The sequence below is a fragment of the Triticum dicoccoides genome, chromosome 4B (assembly GCF_002162155.2).
Source record: "Triticum dicoccoides isolate Atlit2015 ecotype Zavitan chromosome 4B, WEW_v2.0, whole genome shotgun sequence".
NCBI lineage: Eukaryota > Viridiplantae > Streptophyta > Magnoliopsida > Poales > Poaceae > Triticum > Triticum dicoccoides.
The window spans coordinates 295384911-295405081 of record NC_041387.1 but is presented as its reverse complement, the minus strand read 5'-3'; the positions used below and the strand labels follow the sequence as shown (position 1 = coordinate 295405081).

Genomic DNA, 20171 nt, shown 5'->3' with positions numbered 1-20171 from the left:
CCTCGCGTCCCGGCCCCGCCGCCGGTCGTTGCCGCCTCCTCGCGCGCCTCACGCCCCGTCCCTCGGCGCCGGAGGCGAGCCCGAGCTCCATGGCCGCCGCCACCTTGCCGGCCTCGTCGCGCCTCCTCCCGTGCTCCTCATTGACCCCGCTGCCACGCGCCTCGCCTCCCTCATCGTCGGCGCCGCCCTCCTCGCCGGAGTTCGCGGAACCTCGCCGGAGACGAAGCTGGATCAGATCCACCCATCCCCGGAACCAAACGTCACGTCCCCGTATCCCGGATCCCTCCGTCCGCGTTGACTTTCGCGGAGGTATAAATCTGCTAAGTCCCAGATCTGTGTAATTTTCATGCCATGTTCACCGCATCGTATCTCTGCATCCGTAGCTCCATTTCGTGCGTGTAATATGTCAAATTGTTCATCTCAACGAGTACTTCATTTCATTCCATTGCATCATATTCATTTGAGTCCATCTTGATGCCTGAATCATCGTTCCAAGAGTGCTTCATAATGTTGTCTGCTGCCTGTTAGCAGAACTTGCTCTTTTGTCATTTTTGCCATGTTTGATGTGTGCATCCTATGAGGTTGATGTCTACATGTGTTTTGATCTATGCTATGTCTTCTTTACAGAGGTGTTTACCATGTATTTTTGTGATCAATGTGGTGACTAGCACAAGCATGCAAACTAGGCATCGTGATGTTACTGATTTTAGTCCCTGTTCTGCTGTTATTTTGATGCCATGTAAACTTGATTCTACAGAGAGATCCATGCTTATTTTGAGATACTTCAGTAAGGGTGTTTTGAACATATGATTATTGTCTATCCATTCATGCCCCTGGTTGCAATTATGGAGTAGTCTAGCATGTCATTTTCGTGCTCTACTTTTGCTTCAAAATGTTTCCTGGCAGATTGTTTACGTGTTATTCAATTTTGCCAAGGTTGTTGTAGTTGATCCTTGCATGCTATGAACTTGTTCTTACCTTGGTTTGTTTCACAAACATGCCTTCTTACTGTTGGTTGCCTTGCCATGCCATGTATAGCTCTGTAGTGAGCGGTACAAGCTCATCTACATGCCTTCATAATTCTGTTCCTGCCATGTATGAATCTGTATTATAACTTGCTATGTTTACATGGGTGCCATCACATTTTCTGGTCCTTTTTGGCTTATGGTCAGTAAGGGACTTTTGTTCTATGCAATTAGTAGATTCATGCCATGCCTTTGTTTGCCATGATATGTTCCTGTAACATGTTGTTTGATAGCTCTAAACATTGCAACCTGATGTTAGTTTCTGCAAAGTCTGAACTGTTATTATTTGCAATCTTGCCATGTGTGTTTGAGCATGTTTTAGTGATTTCTGGAGATAGCTCAGTGTTCATGTTTTGTTATGCTTTACCTGTACATCATGTCCATGCCTTTTTGTTTTTATGTTGGGGTGCTGTAGCATGTTGTTTTGATGCTTGCAATATGCCTAGTTGCTGTTTTGGACAGCTTGTCCTTTAAACTTGTTTCATGTGTGTGTGTGTGTTGAACCGTTGCTCCGTTTTGAGTGTGCTTTATATGAAACTTGCTTAGAATTGCATGTAGTTTCATACTATCATGTTGCATACTTGTTTTGAGGTGTTTGCTTGATGTTTGTATGCATTTTGCATCAATGCCATGTTTAACTTGTTTTTGCTCATATCTTCTAGGCCGTAGCTCCGAACTAAATGAACTTTATATGTAACTTGACTAGAATCTTGTGTAGATCATCTTTGTGCATCTTAACTTGCTGTTTAACAACTTCAACTTAATGTTTGTTCAGATCTGGACCAATTTTGAAATTTGCATATGAGGACTTACCGGAATTGTTATATGTTGTTCCCGGCCTCATTTAAACTTGCCTTGATGTGTTGCTCTTGTTTGCATCATCTCTTGCCATGAGTAGCTTCATGTAGCTTTGTCATGCATCATGCTTGTTGTGCATCATGTCATGTTCATGTGTGGTGTGTTTACCTTGTTGTGTGCTTCTTCTCGATAGTTCCCGTTTCGTTGCGTTCGTGAGGATTCGTTCATCTACGCTTGGTTCGTCTTCGTGGCTTCATCCGTTCGTCTTCTTCATGGACTCGTTCTTCTTCCTTGCGGGATTTCAGGCAAGATGACCGCTACCCTGGATCTCACTACTATCATTGCTATACTAGTTGCTTCGTTCTATCGCTTTGCTGCGCTACCTATCTTTTGCTCATCAAGCCATCCCAAATTGCCATGAACCTCTAACCTTTGACACCTTTCCTATGCAAACCATTGCTTGGCTATGTTACCGCTTTTGCTCAGCCCCTCTTATAGCGTTGCTAGTTGCAGGTGAAGTTGAAGATTTCTCCATGGTGGACAGGATTTATGTTGGGATATCACAATATCTCTTATATTATTAATGCATCTATATACTTGGTAAAGGGTGAAAGACTCGGCCTTATGCCTGGTGTTTTGTTCCACTCTTGCTGCCCTAGTTTCCGTCATACCGGTGTTATGTTCCCGGATTTTGCGTTCCTTACGCGGTCGGGTGATTTATGGGACCCCCTTGACAGTTTGCTTTGAATAAAACTCCTCCAGCAAGGCCCAACCTTGGTTTTACCATTTGCCTCACCACCACCTATCCCTTTCCCTTGGGTCGGCCAACCCGAGGGTCATCTTTATTTTAGCCCCCCCCCCCGGGCCAGTGCTTGTCTAAGTGTTGGTCCGAACCGAGTAGACTACGGGGCCCCCTCGGGGAAACTCGAGGTTTGGTTTTACTCGTAGGATGTCTCATCCGGTGTTGCCCTGAGAACGAGATATGTGCAGCTCCTATCGGGATTGTCGGCGCATCGGGCGGCTTTGCTGGTCTTGTTTTACCATTGTCGAAATGTCTTGTAAACCGGGATTCCGAGTTTGATCGGGTCTTCCTGGGATAAGGTATATCCTTCGTTGATCGCGAGAGCTTATCATGGGCTAAGTTGGGACACCCCTGCAGGGTATAATCTTTCGAAAGTCGTGCCTGCGGTTATAGGCAGATGGGAATTTGTTAATGTCTGGTTGTAGATAACTTGACACCAGATCCGAATTAAAATGCATCAACCGCGTGTGTAGCCGTGATGGTCTCTTTTCGGCGGAGTCCGGAAAGTGAACACGGTTTCTGGGTTATGTTTGACGTAAGTAGGAGTTCAGGATCACTTCTTGATCATTACTAGTTGACGACCGTTCCGCTTGCTCTCTTCTCGCTCTTATTTGCGTATGTTAGCCACCATATATGCTTAGTCGCTGCTGCAGCCTCACCACTTTACCCCTTCCGTTCCCTTTAAGCTTTGCTAGTCTTGATACCCATGGTAATGGGATTGCTGAGTCCTCGTGGCTCACAGATTACTACAACAACAGTTGCAGGTACAGGTTGTGCGATGATCATGACGCGAGAACGATGCTTTGCTTGCATTGAGTTCTTCTTCTGCTTCTTCTTCAATCAGGGATAGGTTCCAGGTCGGCAGCCTAGGCTAACAGGGTGGATGTCGTTTGAGTTTCTGTTTGTGTTTCATCCGTAGCCGGATGATGCTCTTATGTATTGTGATGTTGTATTCGTGTGGCATTGTATGCCTCTTGTATGTATCCCCATCTATTATGTAATGTTGATGTAATGATATCCACCTTGCAAAAGCGTTTCTATATGCGGGTCTATCCTTGGTGGGACCTTCGAGTTCCTTTTGGATAGGGTCACATATTGGGCGTGACACATAGTTAGCAGCAATAGAAACAGACAAGAATATGATCCTACAAACTACTGGAATATGGTGGTGGTTGGGTGTCACAAATCCGTCAAGTGAATCTCAAATTCTTACCAGTTCTTACCCAGCAGCAGGTGGTGATCGACAACCGTTGTATTCAAAACTCTCAAAGCTTGGCTAGAGTGATTACCAGGGAGAGTCAAATGCACGACGTAGATGTATGTGGAGCTGGGAAGGCTTATAATATGGTAGCAAAAAGGGTCAGCAATAATCAATTCAGAGATGCAAAGTAAACGCTCAACGACGGTACTGTGCTGGTCCTAGGCTAGACCGTGCTAGAGACGCGAGCCTAGAACACTAACAAAATCACGGCGCTGCACGTAAACAAGGGAGGAGCACACTCTGAATTTTTTTCTCTTTTTTTGTCACTTTTTGTTTTTGCACTTTTTTCCTCTTTTTTTTTGCTCCGCAACATTTTTTTTCGAAAAAGTCTACAAATGGTCTAGAAACTGCCTAGCCAGAATTTTCCAGACTTAGTTTTTTTTAAACTGGAACTATTTTTCTACTACTACGGGTAACACGGAAGTTCGGGAGTCCTCTGTCACGACTCGGAGTATGGCGTGATCTCAAAATCCAAAACAGAGTAACAAAATACTGGACTCGGACTAGGACTGACGGCGGAGATGAATCTGGTGGAACTCGCACTGGTGGCGGAGATGAATCTGGTGGAACTCGGACTGGTGGCGGATATATGTTGCAGGTGGACTCGGATTATCGTGATGGCGGTGGATATGTGGTATATGGCTGCGGTGATGACGATGGTGGTAGATGGCAGCGGTGATGACGATGGTGGTATATGGCAGCGGTGATGACGATGATGGTATATGGCAGCGGTGACGATGATGGTGGGTATATGGCAGCGGTGACGATGATGATGCGGCGGCGGCGTGACAACTTGTGAACAGAACTCGAAACTCTAAAAGACTAGACACTAAGACCAGCAACTAGACACGACGATGCAACCGCAAATTCAACAATGCAAAAACTCTAAAAAGATTATGCAAAGGCTCAAATTGGTTCGGATATGAGGAACTAACCCTTTTTTGGCTTTTTCGTGGACTGTAGGTATGAAGAACATACTCGATCTAAACTACAAAAAACTGTAAAATCTCACCGAGCAACTTGGAAATCTGATACCACTTGATAGAGGCAAAAGTGTCCCGTCTTTCGATGAGATGGTGGCTATCATTTTCTACGGGAGTCGACCTTGACGATCCGACTACGAACGTGCGAGACGTCGCACCTTAGCAATCGCTAAACCAACTTCCGAGGGTTATTGACCACGCCGGAGCACGATCAACCTGACCACGAGGGCCTGTTTTCCTGCGGGCAAACGAAGAACAAGCAAGAAACTGAGATTGCAATCTGGATATTGCGAATATAAGAGGAAAGCTTTATTAATGAAGGTGGGGTTCTGAGACGCCTTTGTCTTGTCGTTGAACGCAAACGAAGTACGCGAAGTTGCAGCTATGGCAAACTTTTAATCTAAACAAAACCCAAAGTCTAAACTGTTCCCTGAGGGTTGTATATATGGAGGAAGAGGGGGGAATTTCGTGGCCCTTGGTGTAGGGGTCCGAAACCAACCCTATCTCTTGTTCCCCACACATACGGACTCTAAAAATATCCTATACTATGTATTTCGAAATTATATGTGCCTGACCCAATAAAAAGGTAACGCAACACATAGAATAGCCTCTGGACGAAATTTATGAACTGGCATCTTGTATATTTCGTCCAAGGCTTTATGCACTCATTATGGTGGCTTCAAACTCCTGAAATCATCACTTGTAACTCTGTTCTTGTTTCCCTTGCGCATGCCATCATCTCCATGCTTGGTCTTGCTCCAATGTTCATCCTTCTCCAAGCTAGACCCTTCATTTGTAAGCAAAACAAATGTATCCAATTTAGGCAACATCATATTCTCATGAACATTAGAATCATTACCAAGAAACGAAAGTACCTGGTAATTTAGTTGGCGTGCGCGAGCTCTAATAATTGGTCCAGTATGTATAGCAGCAGGGGCTGTGGGTGTAACAATGGTATTGATGTCCTCATAGGAGGACAAGTTAATTTGCCAATGTTGGATAGAGATTAGCCAAGATCCGAGGAGGGGCGCGCAACAAAAAGGCCTAGTTTTTTGGACGAGAGTCCACAAAACTTTCCATGAAAGAAAGATGTTTGAGCCCTACCAAATTACAAGCAACCGTGGCATCACCTCGATTCAAAAGAGGTGGTTGTTCATCCAACAAGAGTGCAACAAGTATTGCCCCGCATTTGAGAGCGTTGAAGCATGACCAGTGAGTGGTCCCGACGTTGGGGACATGGTATGCTCTCCTCATTCTAGTCCTTTTCTTGCTACGGCCATGAGACTTCGACCTTGTATATGTTTGCATGTCCAATTCTTGTTGATCATGTGGTGTAGGCATTTCAATCTTTGGAAGCATTCAAGGCCCAACACAATGACAAGCCATTCACTCTTACGCATTGTTGGACGATCATCAATAATTGCCCTAAGTTCAAGGATCAATACTGTGAACTTCAAAGGAAGAGAGGCAAGAAGACGGCCAAGTTCGCCGGAGGTGGAGATGGCGAGGTGTTGAAGAGGCCGAGGGGCAAGACCAACTCCAAGGTGGACGACATACGTGATGCCTCATCCATGGCCTTGCATGAGACTTTGCATGGCATGATGTCTCAAAAGGATGTGACGGACGAGAAGAAGCGGCAAAGTAAGGACAAGCAAATGAAGCAATACCTAGAGGTTCAGAGGAAGAAGATTGAGATGGAGGAGGCAGCCAAGAAGAGGAAGATCGACATGGAGGAGGTGTCCCGGCAAAGGCAACTCGACATCGAGGCCGCCAATGTCAAGGCCAGGTAGAGGCAGCTCGACATCGAGGCCACCAATGCCGCAACCAATGCAAAGGAGGTGGCCCTTGCGATTATAAGCATGGACTTGACCAAGATGAGCGAGAAGACGAGGAGCTGGTTCGAGGCCAGGCAGAAGGAGATGTTCGACGCCGACGACCTGAACTAGGTCGTCCGATCGGCCGTGGCCGTTCTTTTTGGAGGCTGGCGTGGGTGCCGCCCGCTAGGCCGCTGGCTGTGTGCCGGCGAGAAACAGATTCATTTTGGAGGCTGGCTGTGTTGCCGGCGAACAAAACTATTCATTTTGGAGGCTGGTTGTGTTGTCGGCCGCTGGCTGTGTTGCCGCTGAGGACATGTAGGCCGCTGGCTCTGTTGCCGGCGTGAGCTAGAGCCGCTGGCGTGAACTAGGTCGCTAGTATTTGAAACGTTGTTCTCTTTGGAGGCAGACAAGATGGGGCCAAAGGATGCGGCCGCACGGCCACCGCTCTCATGACAGGCCCGGACGCGACCCTATCGCCCTACCCAAACGGATAAAATTCGGGCAAAGCGGACGTCCGTTTGGGGTCGCGCGGTGGAGTTGGCCTAATATACCCAGGTACTCTTTTTTTTTTTTTTGAGAGAGAACCCAGGTACTGGATTGAGATAAAGCTTAAATGAAGCGCAATGTTGTGGTTGTGGAGGACTTGCGTGCAAACATCCATTCTTCCTCTCAGCCTTAAGCGAAAAAACCCTAGCACTGGACGACCTCCAAAACCCTAGAGCCGTCCCCAATGGCGAGCCACGAAACGAACCCGTCCCCTGCCACCTCCTTCAAGAAGAAGAAGAGGTACTCCAAGAAGCGCAAGGCCATCGAAGTCACTGTAGATGCCTCCTTTCATGGCGCCGCCGCCCCCGTCGTCGGCTACTTCCCGACGGGCTACGACCCCCTTGCGGCCGCAGAGCCCCCACGTGCGCGGTTGTTCTGCCACGAGAAGCACCATAACCGCGTCGAGCTAGTGGTCGGCGCCCCTGGTGGAGGCCCCGACTTCGTCGGCCGGAGCTACGCCGGCGAGGCCGCTGCGCCGCAGCTCTGCGGCTACGCCCTCGGCGTCCTCGACAAGGCCACTGGCACCCTTAAGATTGTCCCCATCTCCTCCAACAAGGTGAGCACCTCCATCCCGATGGCGCCAAAGTTTCTTTGGTCTTGTTTAAGCAATTCTACATAAAGTAGTATTGTTCTTAGTTGACGTGAAATGTTATTGATCCCGTTTATATTTATAAGCAGTTCTAGTCCGTTTATAAATCAATTCTTGTCCTAAGAACTGACATGCTTGCTCAAAGGAACAAGAGATTTCGGGTGGGCATTGGAACTGCGCTAATCTGTAATTGGTTTTATGGTTAACCTCCTTAATTCAAAATAAATGCTGCAACTGGGTGATTCTGTGACATCGCTAGCATAATTTAAGTTTTTGTGAGCAGATGTGCCTGCTCCGAGTTCCTGTGGTTGGTGAGATGGTATCTGAACTGCCGCAAGGGAATTTTCTTTCTCAGTATGACCATTATAATGGTCTACATTTGAATGTATCTAAGGTTTATTTAGTTCGAATAAGATTAGCATTTGTGATTGGAGGATATGTAGCGTTATTCTGAATGTTTGTATTTCCAAACAGATTTTGAGGCTAGAGCCACACTTTGAAGTGCAGCAACCGGCTCATTCACAACAGTCAGCAGCAGAAGCAGGTTCTTCTGTAGCAGATACTGAATTGAACAGGCAAGATCTTACCCAGGCTTATGGGACCAAGAAAGATAAGGATAAGGTATGTTTGTGGTACAGGGTCTACTGTCTTTGCTGTTGACTATATTTGGTTCTTTTGTAATTATTTTATTTCATGCTGTGAGCCTGAGCGTTGAATTTTGTAAGGTAGTACTCCCTCTGTCCCAAAATAAGTGTCACTTATTTTGGGACGGAGGGAGTAGAACATAATGGTCATGAATGTAAGGTGTCACTGTTTTTTCTTGTTGTAATAATGCAAATATTTAGCATGAACTGTCATGAAAATAATATACCTCTTGCTACAATAGTTTTGTGCATTTAGATAAACTTGGGCTTTTCCTCTCTCTTTTTAGTGTGACAAGAAAATACTTTCTTGTATATGTATGTAACTGGTTTTTAAAGTAAAAATAAGCTTCCACAGACTTGTTACATGTGTGAACATAACATTTTCCATTTTAAATAGGTCACAGCCATTTTCATGATGTTACAGGACTATTTTTCTTCTTCTCCTCTTCTTCCATCTTAACAGTGTCCTCTGACATGCTTAACACTTAAGTTTTGGATACAAACATGGTTTGGTTCAGTTGAAGATATGTATTCCTATTCCTTGCAGGATAATAAGTGGAAGTCACTAAAAGAACAAAGGAATGACCCTTCTGCTTATTTGGACCTTGATCTCGGAGAGTCCAAGACCACTGCAGATGCCACTGATAGTCAGGCATCAGTGGAAGTTCGCAACATTCCACCTTATGATCCTGCTGCAGATACATCTGAAAAGGCATATCTTTTTGATGAGATCATTCCAAAAAATATACGACCACACCTTCTAGATATTGTGGGACACTTTGAATCGGGAGAATTTGGTTTGAAAGGCTATGGGAGTTTTGTCTCGAATCGTGTGAATAAGTTACAGGAGCTTCAGGTAAATAGTGATGGTTTTCTATGTCTTTTCGTGTTATCTGGCGCTTGCAAGATCTTGTTTTGTTTCAATACCAGCATGCTCACAGTAGTATCCAGCTTCTTGAAACTAGCTTTATTCTAGACTTGAGCAGGATTGTTGAGAAGAAAACCTGATATTTTTACGTTGTCGTGATATTTTTCTGCAGTGGATCTGTCTAGGATGCATCCTTACTCCGTAGGCAGTTTATGTGTGATGCGGGGCACACATTCTTTCTGTTGTTGTATTTGGATGACAGATATCAAGACACTATTGTTGCTACTTTTCCATGTTTTTGCTTTCTAGATATTTACGTAGTTATGCTGCCCAATATTATGCAGTTAATGATGGAAAACTAGCTGTCCGCCCAATATTGTGCTAAACTTAATTTAGAAGGAGTTGCTTCACATATTATTCCACGTGATGTAAAATCATTAGCTTTTGTCTTGTTTTGTAGGGTGAAGATCAGGAAAGGCTTGCTTGGATACTATCCTATATCACACATCTCCTGTTGTTGTTGGCGCGCAACAGCTCCATGTCCAAGCAGAAAAGAAAAGAAAAAGACCAGACCATCCGTGGACCAATGATCCCACAGGCGGTGCACCGCAAGCTGTTGCTGGTGTTCACGGAGCCAGGGTCTTCTTCCTTGTCGACAGAGAAGCACGAGCTTCTGGTCAATTACATTTTAGTACTCACACTTTTTGCTGATGACTTCAGATCTGAACCTACGGATATATGTGCGGACTTGAAAATGAACCGCCAGATGCTTAAACCATATTATGACCAGCTGGGATGCAAGTCCGTGTCAACAGGTGCTTTTAAACCATTTTTTATGACGCTTCCAGCACCCCTCAAGTTCCCACAACAAGTCACAAGGAGAAGGCGGCGAAAATAACCATCTCAGTATTGGTTTCCATTTGATATGGTTTGTGATAGGAAAGGTATGCATTGCCACCGTCGAACCTGTGTGCCCTCAGCTCAGTTTCACCGATGTAGTGGAGAAAATGATGAAGGTGGTTGTTCTGTTTTTGTTTTTTATTGTCGCTTGGGAATTGCTACAAGAGAGGAACCATATTACTGATATATAATTTGCTTGCTACTGGAATTTGTTTTTTGATGCTACATTTTGCTATACCACCTTGCTGTGAGTTGAGTCGTAATTTGCTTGTATTTATCTTTCTTTCGGAAAGAGATGCCATCGTCTACTGTGATGGTCACCTGCCCATGATGAACCAGCAGGTGGATAGCCGAGCGATAAAGGGCCCAGCTGTCTGTGAGCTGGTTCTGTGGACCTCAGGGCCACATGTAAGCGTGTGTTCTCTGCCTGCTATAAGTGCCAGGACTAGCGTGCGTGTAGAGCAGGTAGAAGGTGAATTCTGAATCCCTCTCTCTCTCTCCCCCTCCCTCCGTCCCTCCCTCCCTTGAAGTGGAAAACGACGCATTCAACACTGATGTGATGGCTGTGCTCATGCAGCGAGGCCATCCGATTGCCTATATGAGCAAGGCGATGAGCGTCATGAACTGCAAGCTCTATGTATGAAAAGGAGTTAATGTCAGTCATGATGGCGGTGGATAAATGGAGACAATACCTGCAGAGAGGTCCTTTCACTATTTGGACTGATCACAAGTTTGTGCTCTCTTTCTGATCAGCAGGCGACAACGAATTTGCAGCGCAAAGCTATGGCAAAGTTAGTTTGCTTACAATTTTAGTTCAAATACAAAAAATAAAAAATAAATAGAGAATGGAGCTGCAGATTCTGTGTCTCGCATTGGTCATTGCTATGAAACTCAGGCCATGTCTGTTTGTCACCCTGAGATTGGATACAAGAGGTTTAAGATTTCTTACAACAATGACACTGATATGCTAGAACTACTTCAACAATTGGCCATTCATTCTCTTTGGAACATGAGCTGATAAAATACCAAGGACGATTGGTAATTGGCAACAATTTGGCTTTGCAAACCAAATTAATCGCTGCCTTGCACGGCACCGCTATTGGGGGCATTCCGGACACTCCTACTTACCAGAGAGCAAAGAAGTTGCACTAGTGGCCCGGCTTGAAGCTAGTTGTGGAGTTTTTTTGTCATGAGTATATTGATTAGATTGAAAACATAGGATAGACTAGGAAATATTCTGTCTTGTCTTATACTTTAAGATGACCATGTACTCTTATATATATGCCCACGAGGTTCAAGCAATACAACGAATAATTCCACAAAATCCCCCTCTTCCTTCTAACATGGTATCAGCTTAATCGATCCTAAACCCTAGCCGTCGCCGTCGCTTACGCACCCGCGCGCCGTCCCCGGGGTGGTCGGCCTCCGTGACCGCCGTCGGAGGCCGCGCCGCCCATATCTAGAGTTTCGTCCGCCGGTCGTGTTGATCGGCTATCCTAGAGAGTCTTTTCCCGAGCCCTTGCTTCAGGTTTCCCTATCTCCCGTCGGTCAGTTTGACCAGCGTTTTCTTTTCGGTTTTTCGATTTAAACTTGATCGGTTTGCGTCGTCCACCACCACAGTCGATCACCGCGCCTCTACTCCAACTTTAGCATTGACTGCATCGGCGCCTTCTCGACTTGGCGGTCTCGCGTGGCACACGGCGGCCCGTCCGCGCATCCGTCCATCGGTCACTCTGCGCCGGTCTCCACGCCTTGATTCTATCGGGCTCCTGCACCAACACTCCCGTCTCCATTGGATCAGCTGTTTCACGGGCTCCAGGCTGCACGCGTCACGGAAGGTGTGCTGGTGGGTCCACTACTCGCGCATGATGTGGCTAGCTGATCCACGCGGTAGGCATATGGCCCCAGGTCAAGTACGTGAACGCGTTGGGTGCATGGCACTTCCGTGTCACGTGTACGTGAGTACTACTACGTTGGCCTTGACGCCTCTTGCTCGCGCGTGTCTCGCTGGCCTGCCTCATGCTACGTCCGGCCATATACAGCTACACCGACTTCATCGATCCGTCCAGCAATCGCATCCTCGACCCCGTAAGAGGTTAGATTGATCACCTGTCTGCTGCTCCGCTCCATTCATGCCGCGCGAATGATCTGGCCCGTTGTTTGCGCGCCTCCGCAGGTCCCCTGAAGATCATTCCCGAGTATAGCGTGCCCCTCCACCGATCGAGCATCGGGCTGCCATTGCGTCACCCCGTTGGGCCGCAGCGCCACCGTCCCGTGGTTCTTCTCCAGGCTGCACCGACCCGCGTCATTACTGCGTCGCCCCTTCGGGCCGTAGTGCCGTGGCCCGCGGTCCCCAGCCGCCCCGAGGTCGTCCGCTTCAAGCCATCCCGTCGCTGCACCGACCCGCGCGTCGCCTCATCGTGCCGTAGCAAGCGTGGCACGCGGTTCACGCCGACATCCCGAGTTCGTTCCCGCGGTTGCACTAACCCGAGTTTCACTGTTGCGCCGCCCCTTCGGGTCGTAGCGCCGCGGTCCGCGGTCCCCGCCGTCGCCCCGATCTGCCTGTCGCCACTGCTTCACCCCTTCGGGCCGTAGCGTCGCGGCCCGCGGTCCACCGTCGTCCCCGCGCATCGACTTCCCGTGGCATACGCCGCGCCACCTCCTTTGGCGCGGGAACGCCACCGTCCGCGCCGGTCTTTGTCACGCTGTCAGGGTTCTTCGCCTACTTCGAGCACCACCGCCGCGCTCCTAACCTAGCCGCCGCCGCTACCGTCATCACTCTACTTTGGTCGCTGCCGCCGCTACCCCCGTAGCCGTCGCCGCCGCTACCGTCACCGCTCTACTTTGGTCGCTGTCGCCGCTACCCCCGTAGCCGCCGCCGCCATCCGCCCACCTCCTTCGTCTTCGTCCAGCACCAGCCCGTCGCCAGCGTCGCCGTCATCTACCCCGACCACTTCGTCTACTCCGACAACCGCGGGCGACATGGGCCCCGCGCCGATTGGTGCCGCAACCGTCGTCGAGTTCTTCTCTGCTGGCCCCTTCAACTTCTTCGACATGGCATACAGCTCATGCAGGTCCCTCATCTACGCATACCCGGTGCTGGCAACACCGACGCATGCCTTCGTCCACGACGTGTCCCCAGGCCTGGCAAGCCTGGTGCGGCGCTTCGTCAACTTCGTCTTCGTCCGTCTACGCATGCTCGGTGTTGGCAACACCGGTGCGTGCCTTCGTCCACGACGTATCCCCGGGCTTGGCAAACCCGCCGCGACGCCTCGTCAACACCATCCTCCTTCTGGCGCGCCACTACCTCGATACCACTGCGCCCATGACTAACTCGGCTCCTTGCGCCCACGGCTCCACGGCGACTTCCTCGACACCGGCTACCCCGACTCGACATCGACCACGGCATTTTTCGCTGGCTACCTCGACCAGGCTCCATCACACACGCTCTCGGCTACATCGACAACGACACAAAGGGCTACCGTTTTGCTTGAGCAACCTCGTCGGTTGTCACTCCAGCACGACTCCGCGATGCATCGACCGTTACGACTGTGGGGGGTATCTGTCGGCTTACCTTCGGATTCTTCTCCAGTCCCACCGTCTGCGTCGCTACCGTTGTGACTGCGGGGGAATGTTGAGTATATTGATTAGATTAGAAACATAGGATAGACTAGAAAATATTCTGTCTTGTCTTGTACTCCAAGATGACCATGTACTTCTATATATATACCCACGAGGCTCAAGCAATATAACGAATAATTCCATAAAATCCCTCTCTCCCTTCTGACACAGACAATGCAGCATTTGTCAACAAGCCAAGCATACCAATCTGAAACCAGTTAGTCACCACTGCCACCTCTTTAAACTCCTTGGCAGGAAATTACCATGGATTTCACCGTGAAAGGGCGGAAATGTGATGGACTTTATATCCTTGCATCACACATACATAGCTCATACCGCTTCAAAGCTTTTTGTGGATCAAGTGGTCAGATTATATGGTGTTACAGTCAATAATTTTAGATCATGACACCATATTTACCAGCCATATTTGGAAAGATGTCTTCAAAGATGTGGGTAATACTCTTCTCTACAGCACTAGACATCACCCGCAGACTTTTTTTGACGGTGCTACGGCGGGCTTACGCCGGCCTAAACCATTTTCATTATCATAAGAGGGACTGAGATACAACACAACGGCAACAGCAAGTAGCACCCAACACACACAAGAGGAGCGGGTGAACCAATGGCTACGCTGTGCAGTACAAGATGGAGTCAGAACTCGGCGTTGTTGGCTTCCAATGGCTGAATTTTGGTGTAGTAGCAATCATCACAGTTTGGGTTGCTTTCCATTTCGTGCACTTGACAAGATGGAGCCCGACTTTGGAGGTATGCCGAATATTGCCACTTCCCACAACTCATCGATTGCTGAGACTGCGGTTGATTATCAAGACCACATTGATCTATCTCAAGCTTAGGCTAGGATGAAGGCTCAGGCTGAGCACAACACAAATGCGCAGAGTGACAATTTGCAGTAGGCGTCCTCAAACATGAGCCCCATGCACAGCAAAAGGTGGTCAATCGTCCATGTCGCAAGCTTTCCTACAAGTACTTGGGGCCGTTCACGATTGTGGTGGTTTGGTTTGGGTTTGGACCCCGCTTTCCATGTTTCGCTGCTACTGCAGATTACCCGCCGGTTTTCAGTGATATGCTTCCACCGGATTTGCCGAGCTGCGACTGCAAGGCGATCTTGCAACGCGGCAATGTCCAGTGGGAGTAATTTGCCTGAAAAAGCTGCAACTTGGGTTGTATCACTAGATAACCGAGAAAAACGTCCACCACACTGACCATTCACTCACTATTTCACCTGTCAAAGCAAGCAAATACTAGCGGAGTAAACAAAAGGTAAATCATCTGACTTGGACAACGGGCTGGCGAGTTATTCCACAATTGCTAGTACAAGCCTACAACAATTTAAAGTGAGTGAGATAACAATCCCGGACAGAACACACCATCATCATCATCATCATCATCATCATCATCATCAATCTAAAAGCTTGTTCTAAACGACAGATAAGACGAGCTTTCTTTCTTTCTTATAGTATACATAATACATGGCGTTATGTTTGCCTAACACTAACAGCTTAGGATTGTTCTGCTACATCAGCGCTCACCTCCTTTTCTGCTCCCGCCTTCTTGTGGCTCTCGGTGCCAGATGGTTCCGAGCTGGCCCCAGCCACTACGGCGTCCTGCTTGCTACCTCCAGGTGCTGCTGCTGGCTGGAGGTCGCCGGCTGCTTGCATAGGCAGCTGCATGCCGTTGATGGTGCCTGGTCTCATGACCATCTGGGCGGGGAAAGAAAGGGCCTGGGCTTGCTGCTGCTCTTGCATCTGCTGTGGGGTTAAAGGCGTTCTTGGAGGGAACATTGGTACTTGTGACATGTAATGCCCTGCACCTTGCATACTACCAGGCTGCTGCACCATCTGTTTGCAAAATAAATAACTGAGCACCACAGACCATCTTTTCGCAAAATGGAAAACTGACTACACAGACTAACCTGGGGGCGACTTGCAGGGTTCTGTGGTGGTTGGGCATCCGCGATAGCAGCTAGATACAAGAGATTCTTTTGGAGCTGAGCTTGATATCTGAAAGTCCAGAGCATAAACACTGTTATTCTAAATGCATCAGCAATATCACACATCCACGTACAGGGAAGCATTTGCCTAAGGTAGGCACATCATATGATGACCACAATGGCTGGTTCTCTCTCTGCACCAGAAACTACATTACAAGCTTGTGTATAGCCCTATCAATTGACAACCAAAACTAGCAACGCATATGGGGTCCTTAACCCAATAACAACAACAAAGCCTTTAGTCGCAAACAAGTTGGGGTAGGCTAGAGCTGAAACCCATAACATCTCAAAACCAACTCATGGTTCTGGCACGTGGATAGCTAACTTCAACGCGCCCCTATCCATGACCATCTTTGGTGATATTCCAGTCCTTCGGATCTCTCTTTACAGACTCCTCCCATGTCAAGTTTGATCTACCTCGACCTCTCTTGACATTATCAGCACGCTTTAACCATCCACTATGCATTGGAGCTTCCGGAGGCCTGCGTTGTATATGCTCAAACCATCTCACACGATGTTGGACAAGCTTGTCTTCAATCGGTGCTAACCCAACTCTATCACGTATATCATCACTCCGGATCCGATTCTTTCTTGTGTGGCCACACATCCATTTATTTCTACTAAGCCTAAAACCTTTCGATTCCAAAGTTTGTCTCCATAGCTAACTTTCTATTAATCCCCGTCTGACTATCATCGACTAGCACTACATCATCCGCACAGAGCATACACCATGGGATATCTCCTTGTATATGCCTTGTGATCTCATTCATCACCATGGCAAAAAGATAAGGGCTCAAAGCTGACCCTAGGTGCAGTCCTATTTTAATTGGAAAGTCATCAGTGTCGCCATCACTTGTTCGAACACTTGTCACACCATTACCGTACATGCCCTTGATGAGCGTAATGTACTTAGTTGGGACTTTGTGTTTCTCCAAGGCTCACCACATGACATTCCGCGGTATCTTATCATAGGCCTTCTCCGAACACCAAATGTAGGTCCTTTTGATCCATGTATCTCTCCATATGGGGTCCTTAACCCAACGGACAAGAAATTTAGCTCAATACTCAAACTAATCTGCCTATATGAAATTTTAATAGTTGTCAACTGCGAAACCACCGGCAACAGTCTGATTTTACAAAGATTAAAGTCGTGCCTCTAGAGATTAAGTTTTATCAGAATCGACAGAAGTAATTCAGACAGAAACAGGTGGAGTTAATCATAAACTTTTTTATCGTATAATGCAAATCTTGAATTTTACACTCCATCTCCTTAAAATCATCAAAACATGTGGAGGCTTAGGAATTCATTTAAAGTTTGACTTGAAGGCATTATGTGGCATTTCAGTCAAAAAAAATCCTCACAAAAGGTAAAGACAACATGCATGAATAGTTGAAAACTGAAGATAGATTAGTTAAATCACGCAGTAGGTGCCTTCCCTACAGTATTTTAGTAAAAGAAAAAATACATTAGTAAAGAAAAGAGAACCAAGGCGTACACTATCAATTGTAGGAACTTCATAAGTGAAAAGAGTTATTACTGGACAAAGATTGCAAATAATCAGTAATCACTGGGCCAAAACTCAAATTTACGTCGCATACACAGGACAACCACAAATGTACTAGAAACATCTTATTTTTAGTAAGAGTACTGTACGAAAAGAAGCAACAAGTCTAGATGAGCAAGACACTACTAACAACAATGCTGTTAAAAGACACTGACATGGTCCTCGAATCTGAGTATTATGTAACGATAGATCGTCTATTTCATTTGTAATCCGCTGCTGTCTTTATAGTGGAAACCATTTTTCGACCAAAACATGTCTCGAATACAGAAGACAGGGGTTTGTATTTGGAATGTCATACACATAACTTCAATGAAAAAACTGGCAGCTATGCAGTTTCATGCTACATCACATAAAACGAGAGATAAGGGTCAATAAATGCATTAGCAGTTTCATCGTTGTGGATATGGATATTGGGGATGCGGGAAAATGACATTTTTCGAAAACAGTATACAGGGAATGGCAGGTATAGGGTATTCTGCAATACAGCATGTAATAGGTATAAAATATGAGCTCACAGAGGTATATAGGAATTAAGAGTAGCTGAGAGGTCCCTGATCGCAAAATATGAAACCAACAATAAACATTTCATATGGTAATTGCAAGCACTAAACCAAATTAGCGAGCCACTTACTGAGCACATTCAGCCAACTTTCCTAGGTTCTGATTTTCAAGGATGGCCAAAATAAGTTGCTTATTTTCATCCAAATACTGAAAAAGAAAACAAGTGTTAGTAAAAAGCTAATATATATTTAATGAGTATATGATCATACTATACCGCTAGGATTCCATAGTCATAACTCATCGATTTTACATTCACTGCAAGGTTGTGTAAGAACTATACAGAAGAAACTTTATTCGCGAAGAAGCGCCGTCCCATATATTCTTCCTTTTTTATCGTGCCAGCATAATTGATATTTCTTGAACCAGTCTTTCGGATAGAAATGTGTTCAGATGGATACCAATTACTGAATGAATGATTTCTGAAGTTGACTCTCTTGGAGTTAAACTTATTTCTTATGTAACTATCACGAGTCCATGATTTGGAAACACAGAGATGATGTTGCACAAGGTCTCGTTGTAGCTATCCGGAGGGCGCCATTGAGGAAATAGGTATACAGTTAATTTTGTAAAACAACCTCATTCATTTAGCAAAAATACAATTAACAAAATAAAATCCAACTCCATGCTTGTGGATGAGTGGCATCATAGAGAAGGGGCCGATGAGTGGCATCATACGGGCAGCAATCCTCTAGTGGAAAGGCTACATCGTGTGGTGGTTGGTGATTGTCGATCTATAATTACAGTCACTGGACACCCGCAAGCTAGCCACGTTCTGTGGCAGAGCGGACATGGTCCGACAGTGGTATTGCACGGCTGCTGGTGACACGTCGGTTGATGATCAACTGGGCGAGGATGGTGGAAACCACATTGGTCACGCAAACGAGGTCGTCTTGCAGATGCAGAAGGGTAAGTCTGCAGTAGCACCATAGAGCATGGCTGATGAGCCGTATATTGTGGTACAGAACCAAGAGGCTCACAGGCCACATTGAGTTGGCAACATTCAGCTGCGTGATTGATGGTCACCAGTGGTTTTTGGCAGACAATGATACTTATCTCCTAGCAACCCTACTAGTGCATGTCTATTCCCAATACTATTAGTATGTCTATTTCCAATGCCCTTATCCTGTTTTCTTTTCTAATATCCTCTTGCATAGACATGCTTCTGTAGCTTTTCTGAATGCGCCACCACATACAGTTAGCCAAGCGAGGATTTTTTTTTTTTTTGATAAACTGCCAAGCGAGGAATCTGATCTGATCACCTGAGACTAAGAGCGGGAGGAGAGCAAAATAGGGGCGATATTTCTCTAACCAGGAACGAATAGGGTGAGGCCTATGGTTGAATCAATAGGTTGAAGGAAGCATCTGCGTAACCCTAGCAGGAAGGAGGCACGGATCGAACCTTTTGGATCTGCTCGGTGGTGATGCCGGCCGGCGGGGACACCGCGCCGACCGCTCCCGGGGGCAAGGACATCGCCTGCTGCATCGTCAGCACTCTCGCTCGCTCGCTCCCTCCCTCCCTCCCTCCTCCTCCTTCTCGGTTGTTGGATTCGGTGGGTGTAGCTTCCTTTCTGGCTTTAGGCTGGTCACAGTGGGGAGAAACTTAGGAGTAACATCACACACTTCAATACAATTTTGTTTATGTGACACGTATTTAATGAAGAGAGAGGTGGTTGTGGTAACTAGCTAAGTTACCGGAACATCACACACTTCAAGAAACAATGAGTCTATAACCTAATAAATACATCATTGCATGACAATACATAGATGTTCCTATCCACTATGGAGGTAGTAACATAGTCTATGGAAGTGTGTAAGTTACTAGCTTATGTTCTTGCCCATTGTGACCAGCCTTACTCTTTCTCGAGGTGGTTAAGCCCGGGGAGGGGGATTTGATGATTTGCCGCCATGGTGTTTGATGATTTGTCCTTTGATTGTCTTAATGACAGTGGTCCCGGACCCCACCTGATAGTCTTTCAGGAGGCAAATTATCAAATGGAGAAATAAAGTGGGGTAAAAGATCCAATTTTCCGCCCGGGGGAATGGAGGGGAAGGGGGCTTGGGTTTCAGAACTCATCGACGACACGACAACCAAATGGAAATGAAAGCAGGATGGCGATTTACGAAACTGCCTTTGTGCCATACAGCATGCTCCCAGCTTTCAATTGGTGGACCCGTTACGC

General features: G+C 46.8%; 2 protein-coding genes across 2 annotated transcripts; one reads left to right on the top strand and one right to left on the bottom strand.

Annotated features, from left to right (window-relative positions):
* Positions 1–7331: 7331 nt before the first annotated feature.
* Positions 7332–10473, top strand: LOC119296000 (DNA-directed RNA polymerase I subunit rpa49-like). Its single transcript, XM_037574423.1, has 4 exons — positions 7332–7788; positions 8296–8442; positions 9013–9321; positions 9794–10473. The coding sequence occupies exons 1-4, from the start codon at positions 7417–7419 to the stop codon at positions 10229–10231; spliced, it is 1266 nt and encodes a 421-aa protein (XP_037430320.1). The 5' UTR covers positions 7332–7416; the 3' UTR covers positions 10232–10473.
* A 4676-nt stretch (positions 10474–15149) lies between these two features.
* On the bottom strand, positions 15150–19538 carry LOC119295999 (GRF1-interacting factor 3-like). The gene is made up of 4 exons (XM_037574422.1): positions 19391–19538; positions 18062–18138; positions 15788–15875; positions 15150–15713 (listed from the first exon to the last, which is right to left on the bottom strand). The coding sequence occupies exons 1-4, from the start codon at positions 19472–19474 to the stop codon at positions 15375–15377; spliced, it is 588 nt and encodes a 195-aa protein (XP_037430319.1). The 5' UTR covers positions 19475–19538; the 3' UTR covers positions 15150–15374.
* Positions 19539–20171: the final 633 nt, after the last annotated feature.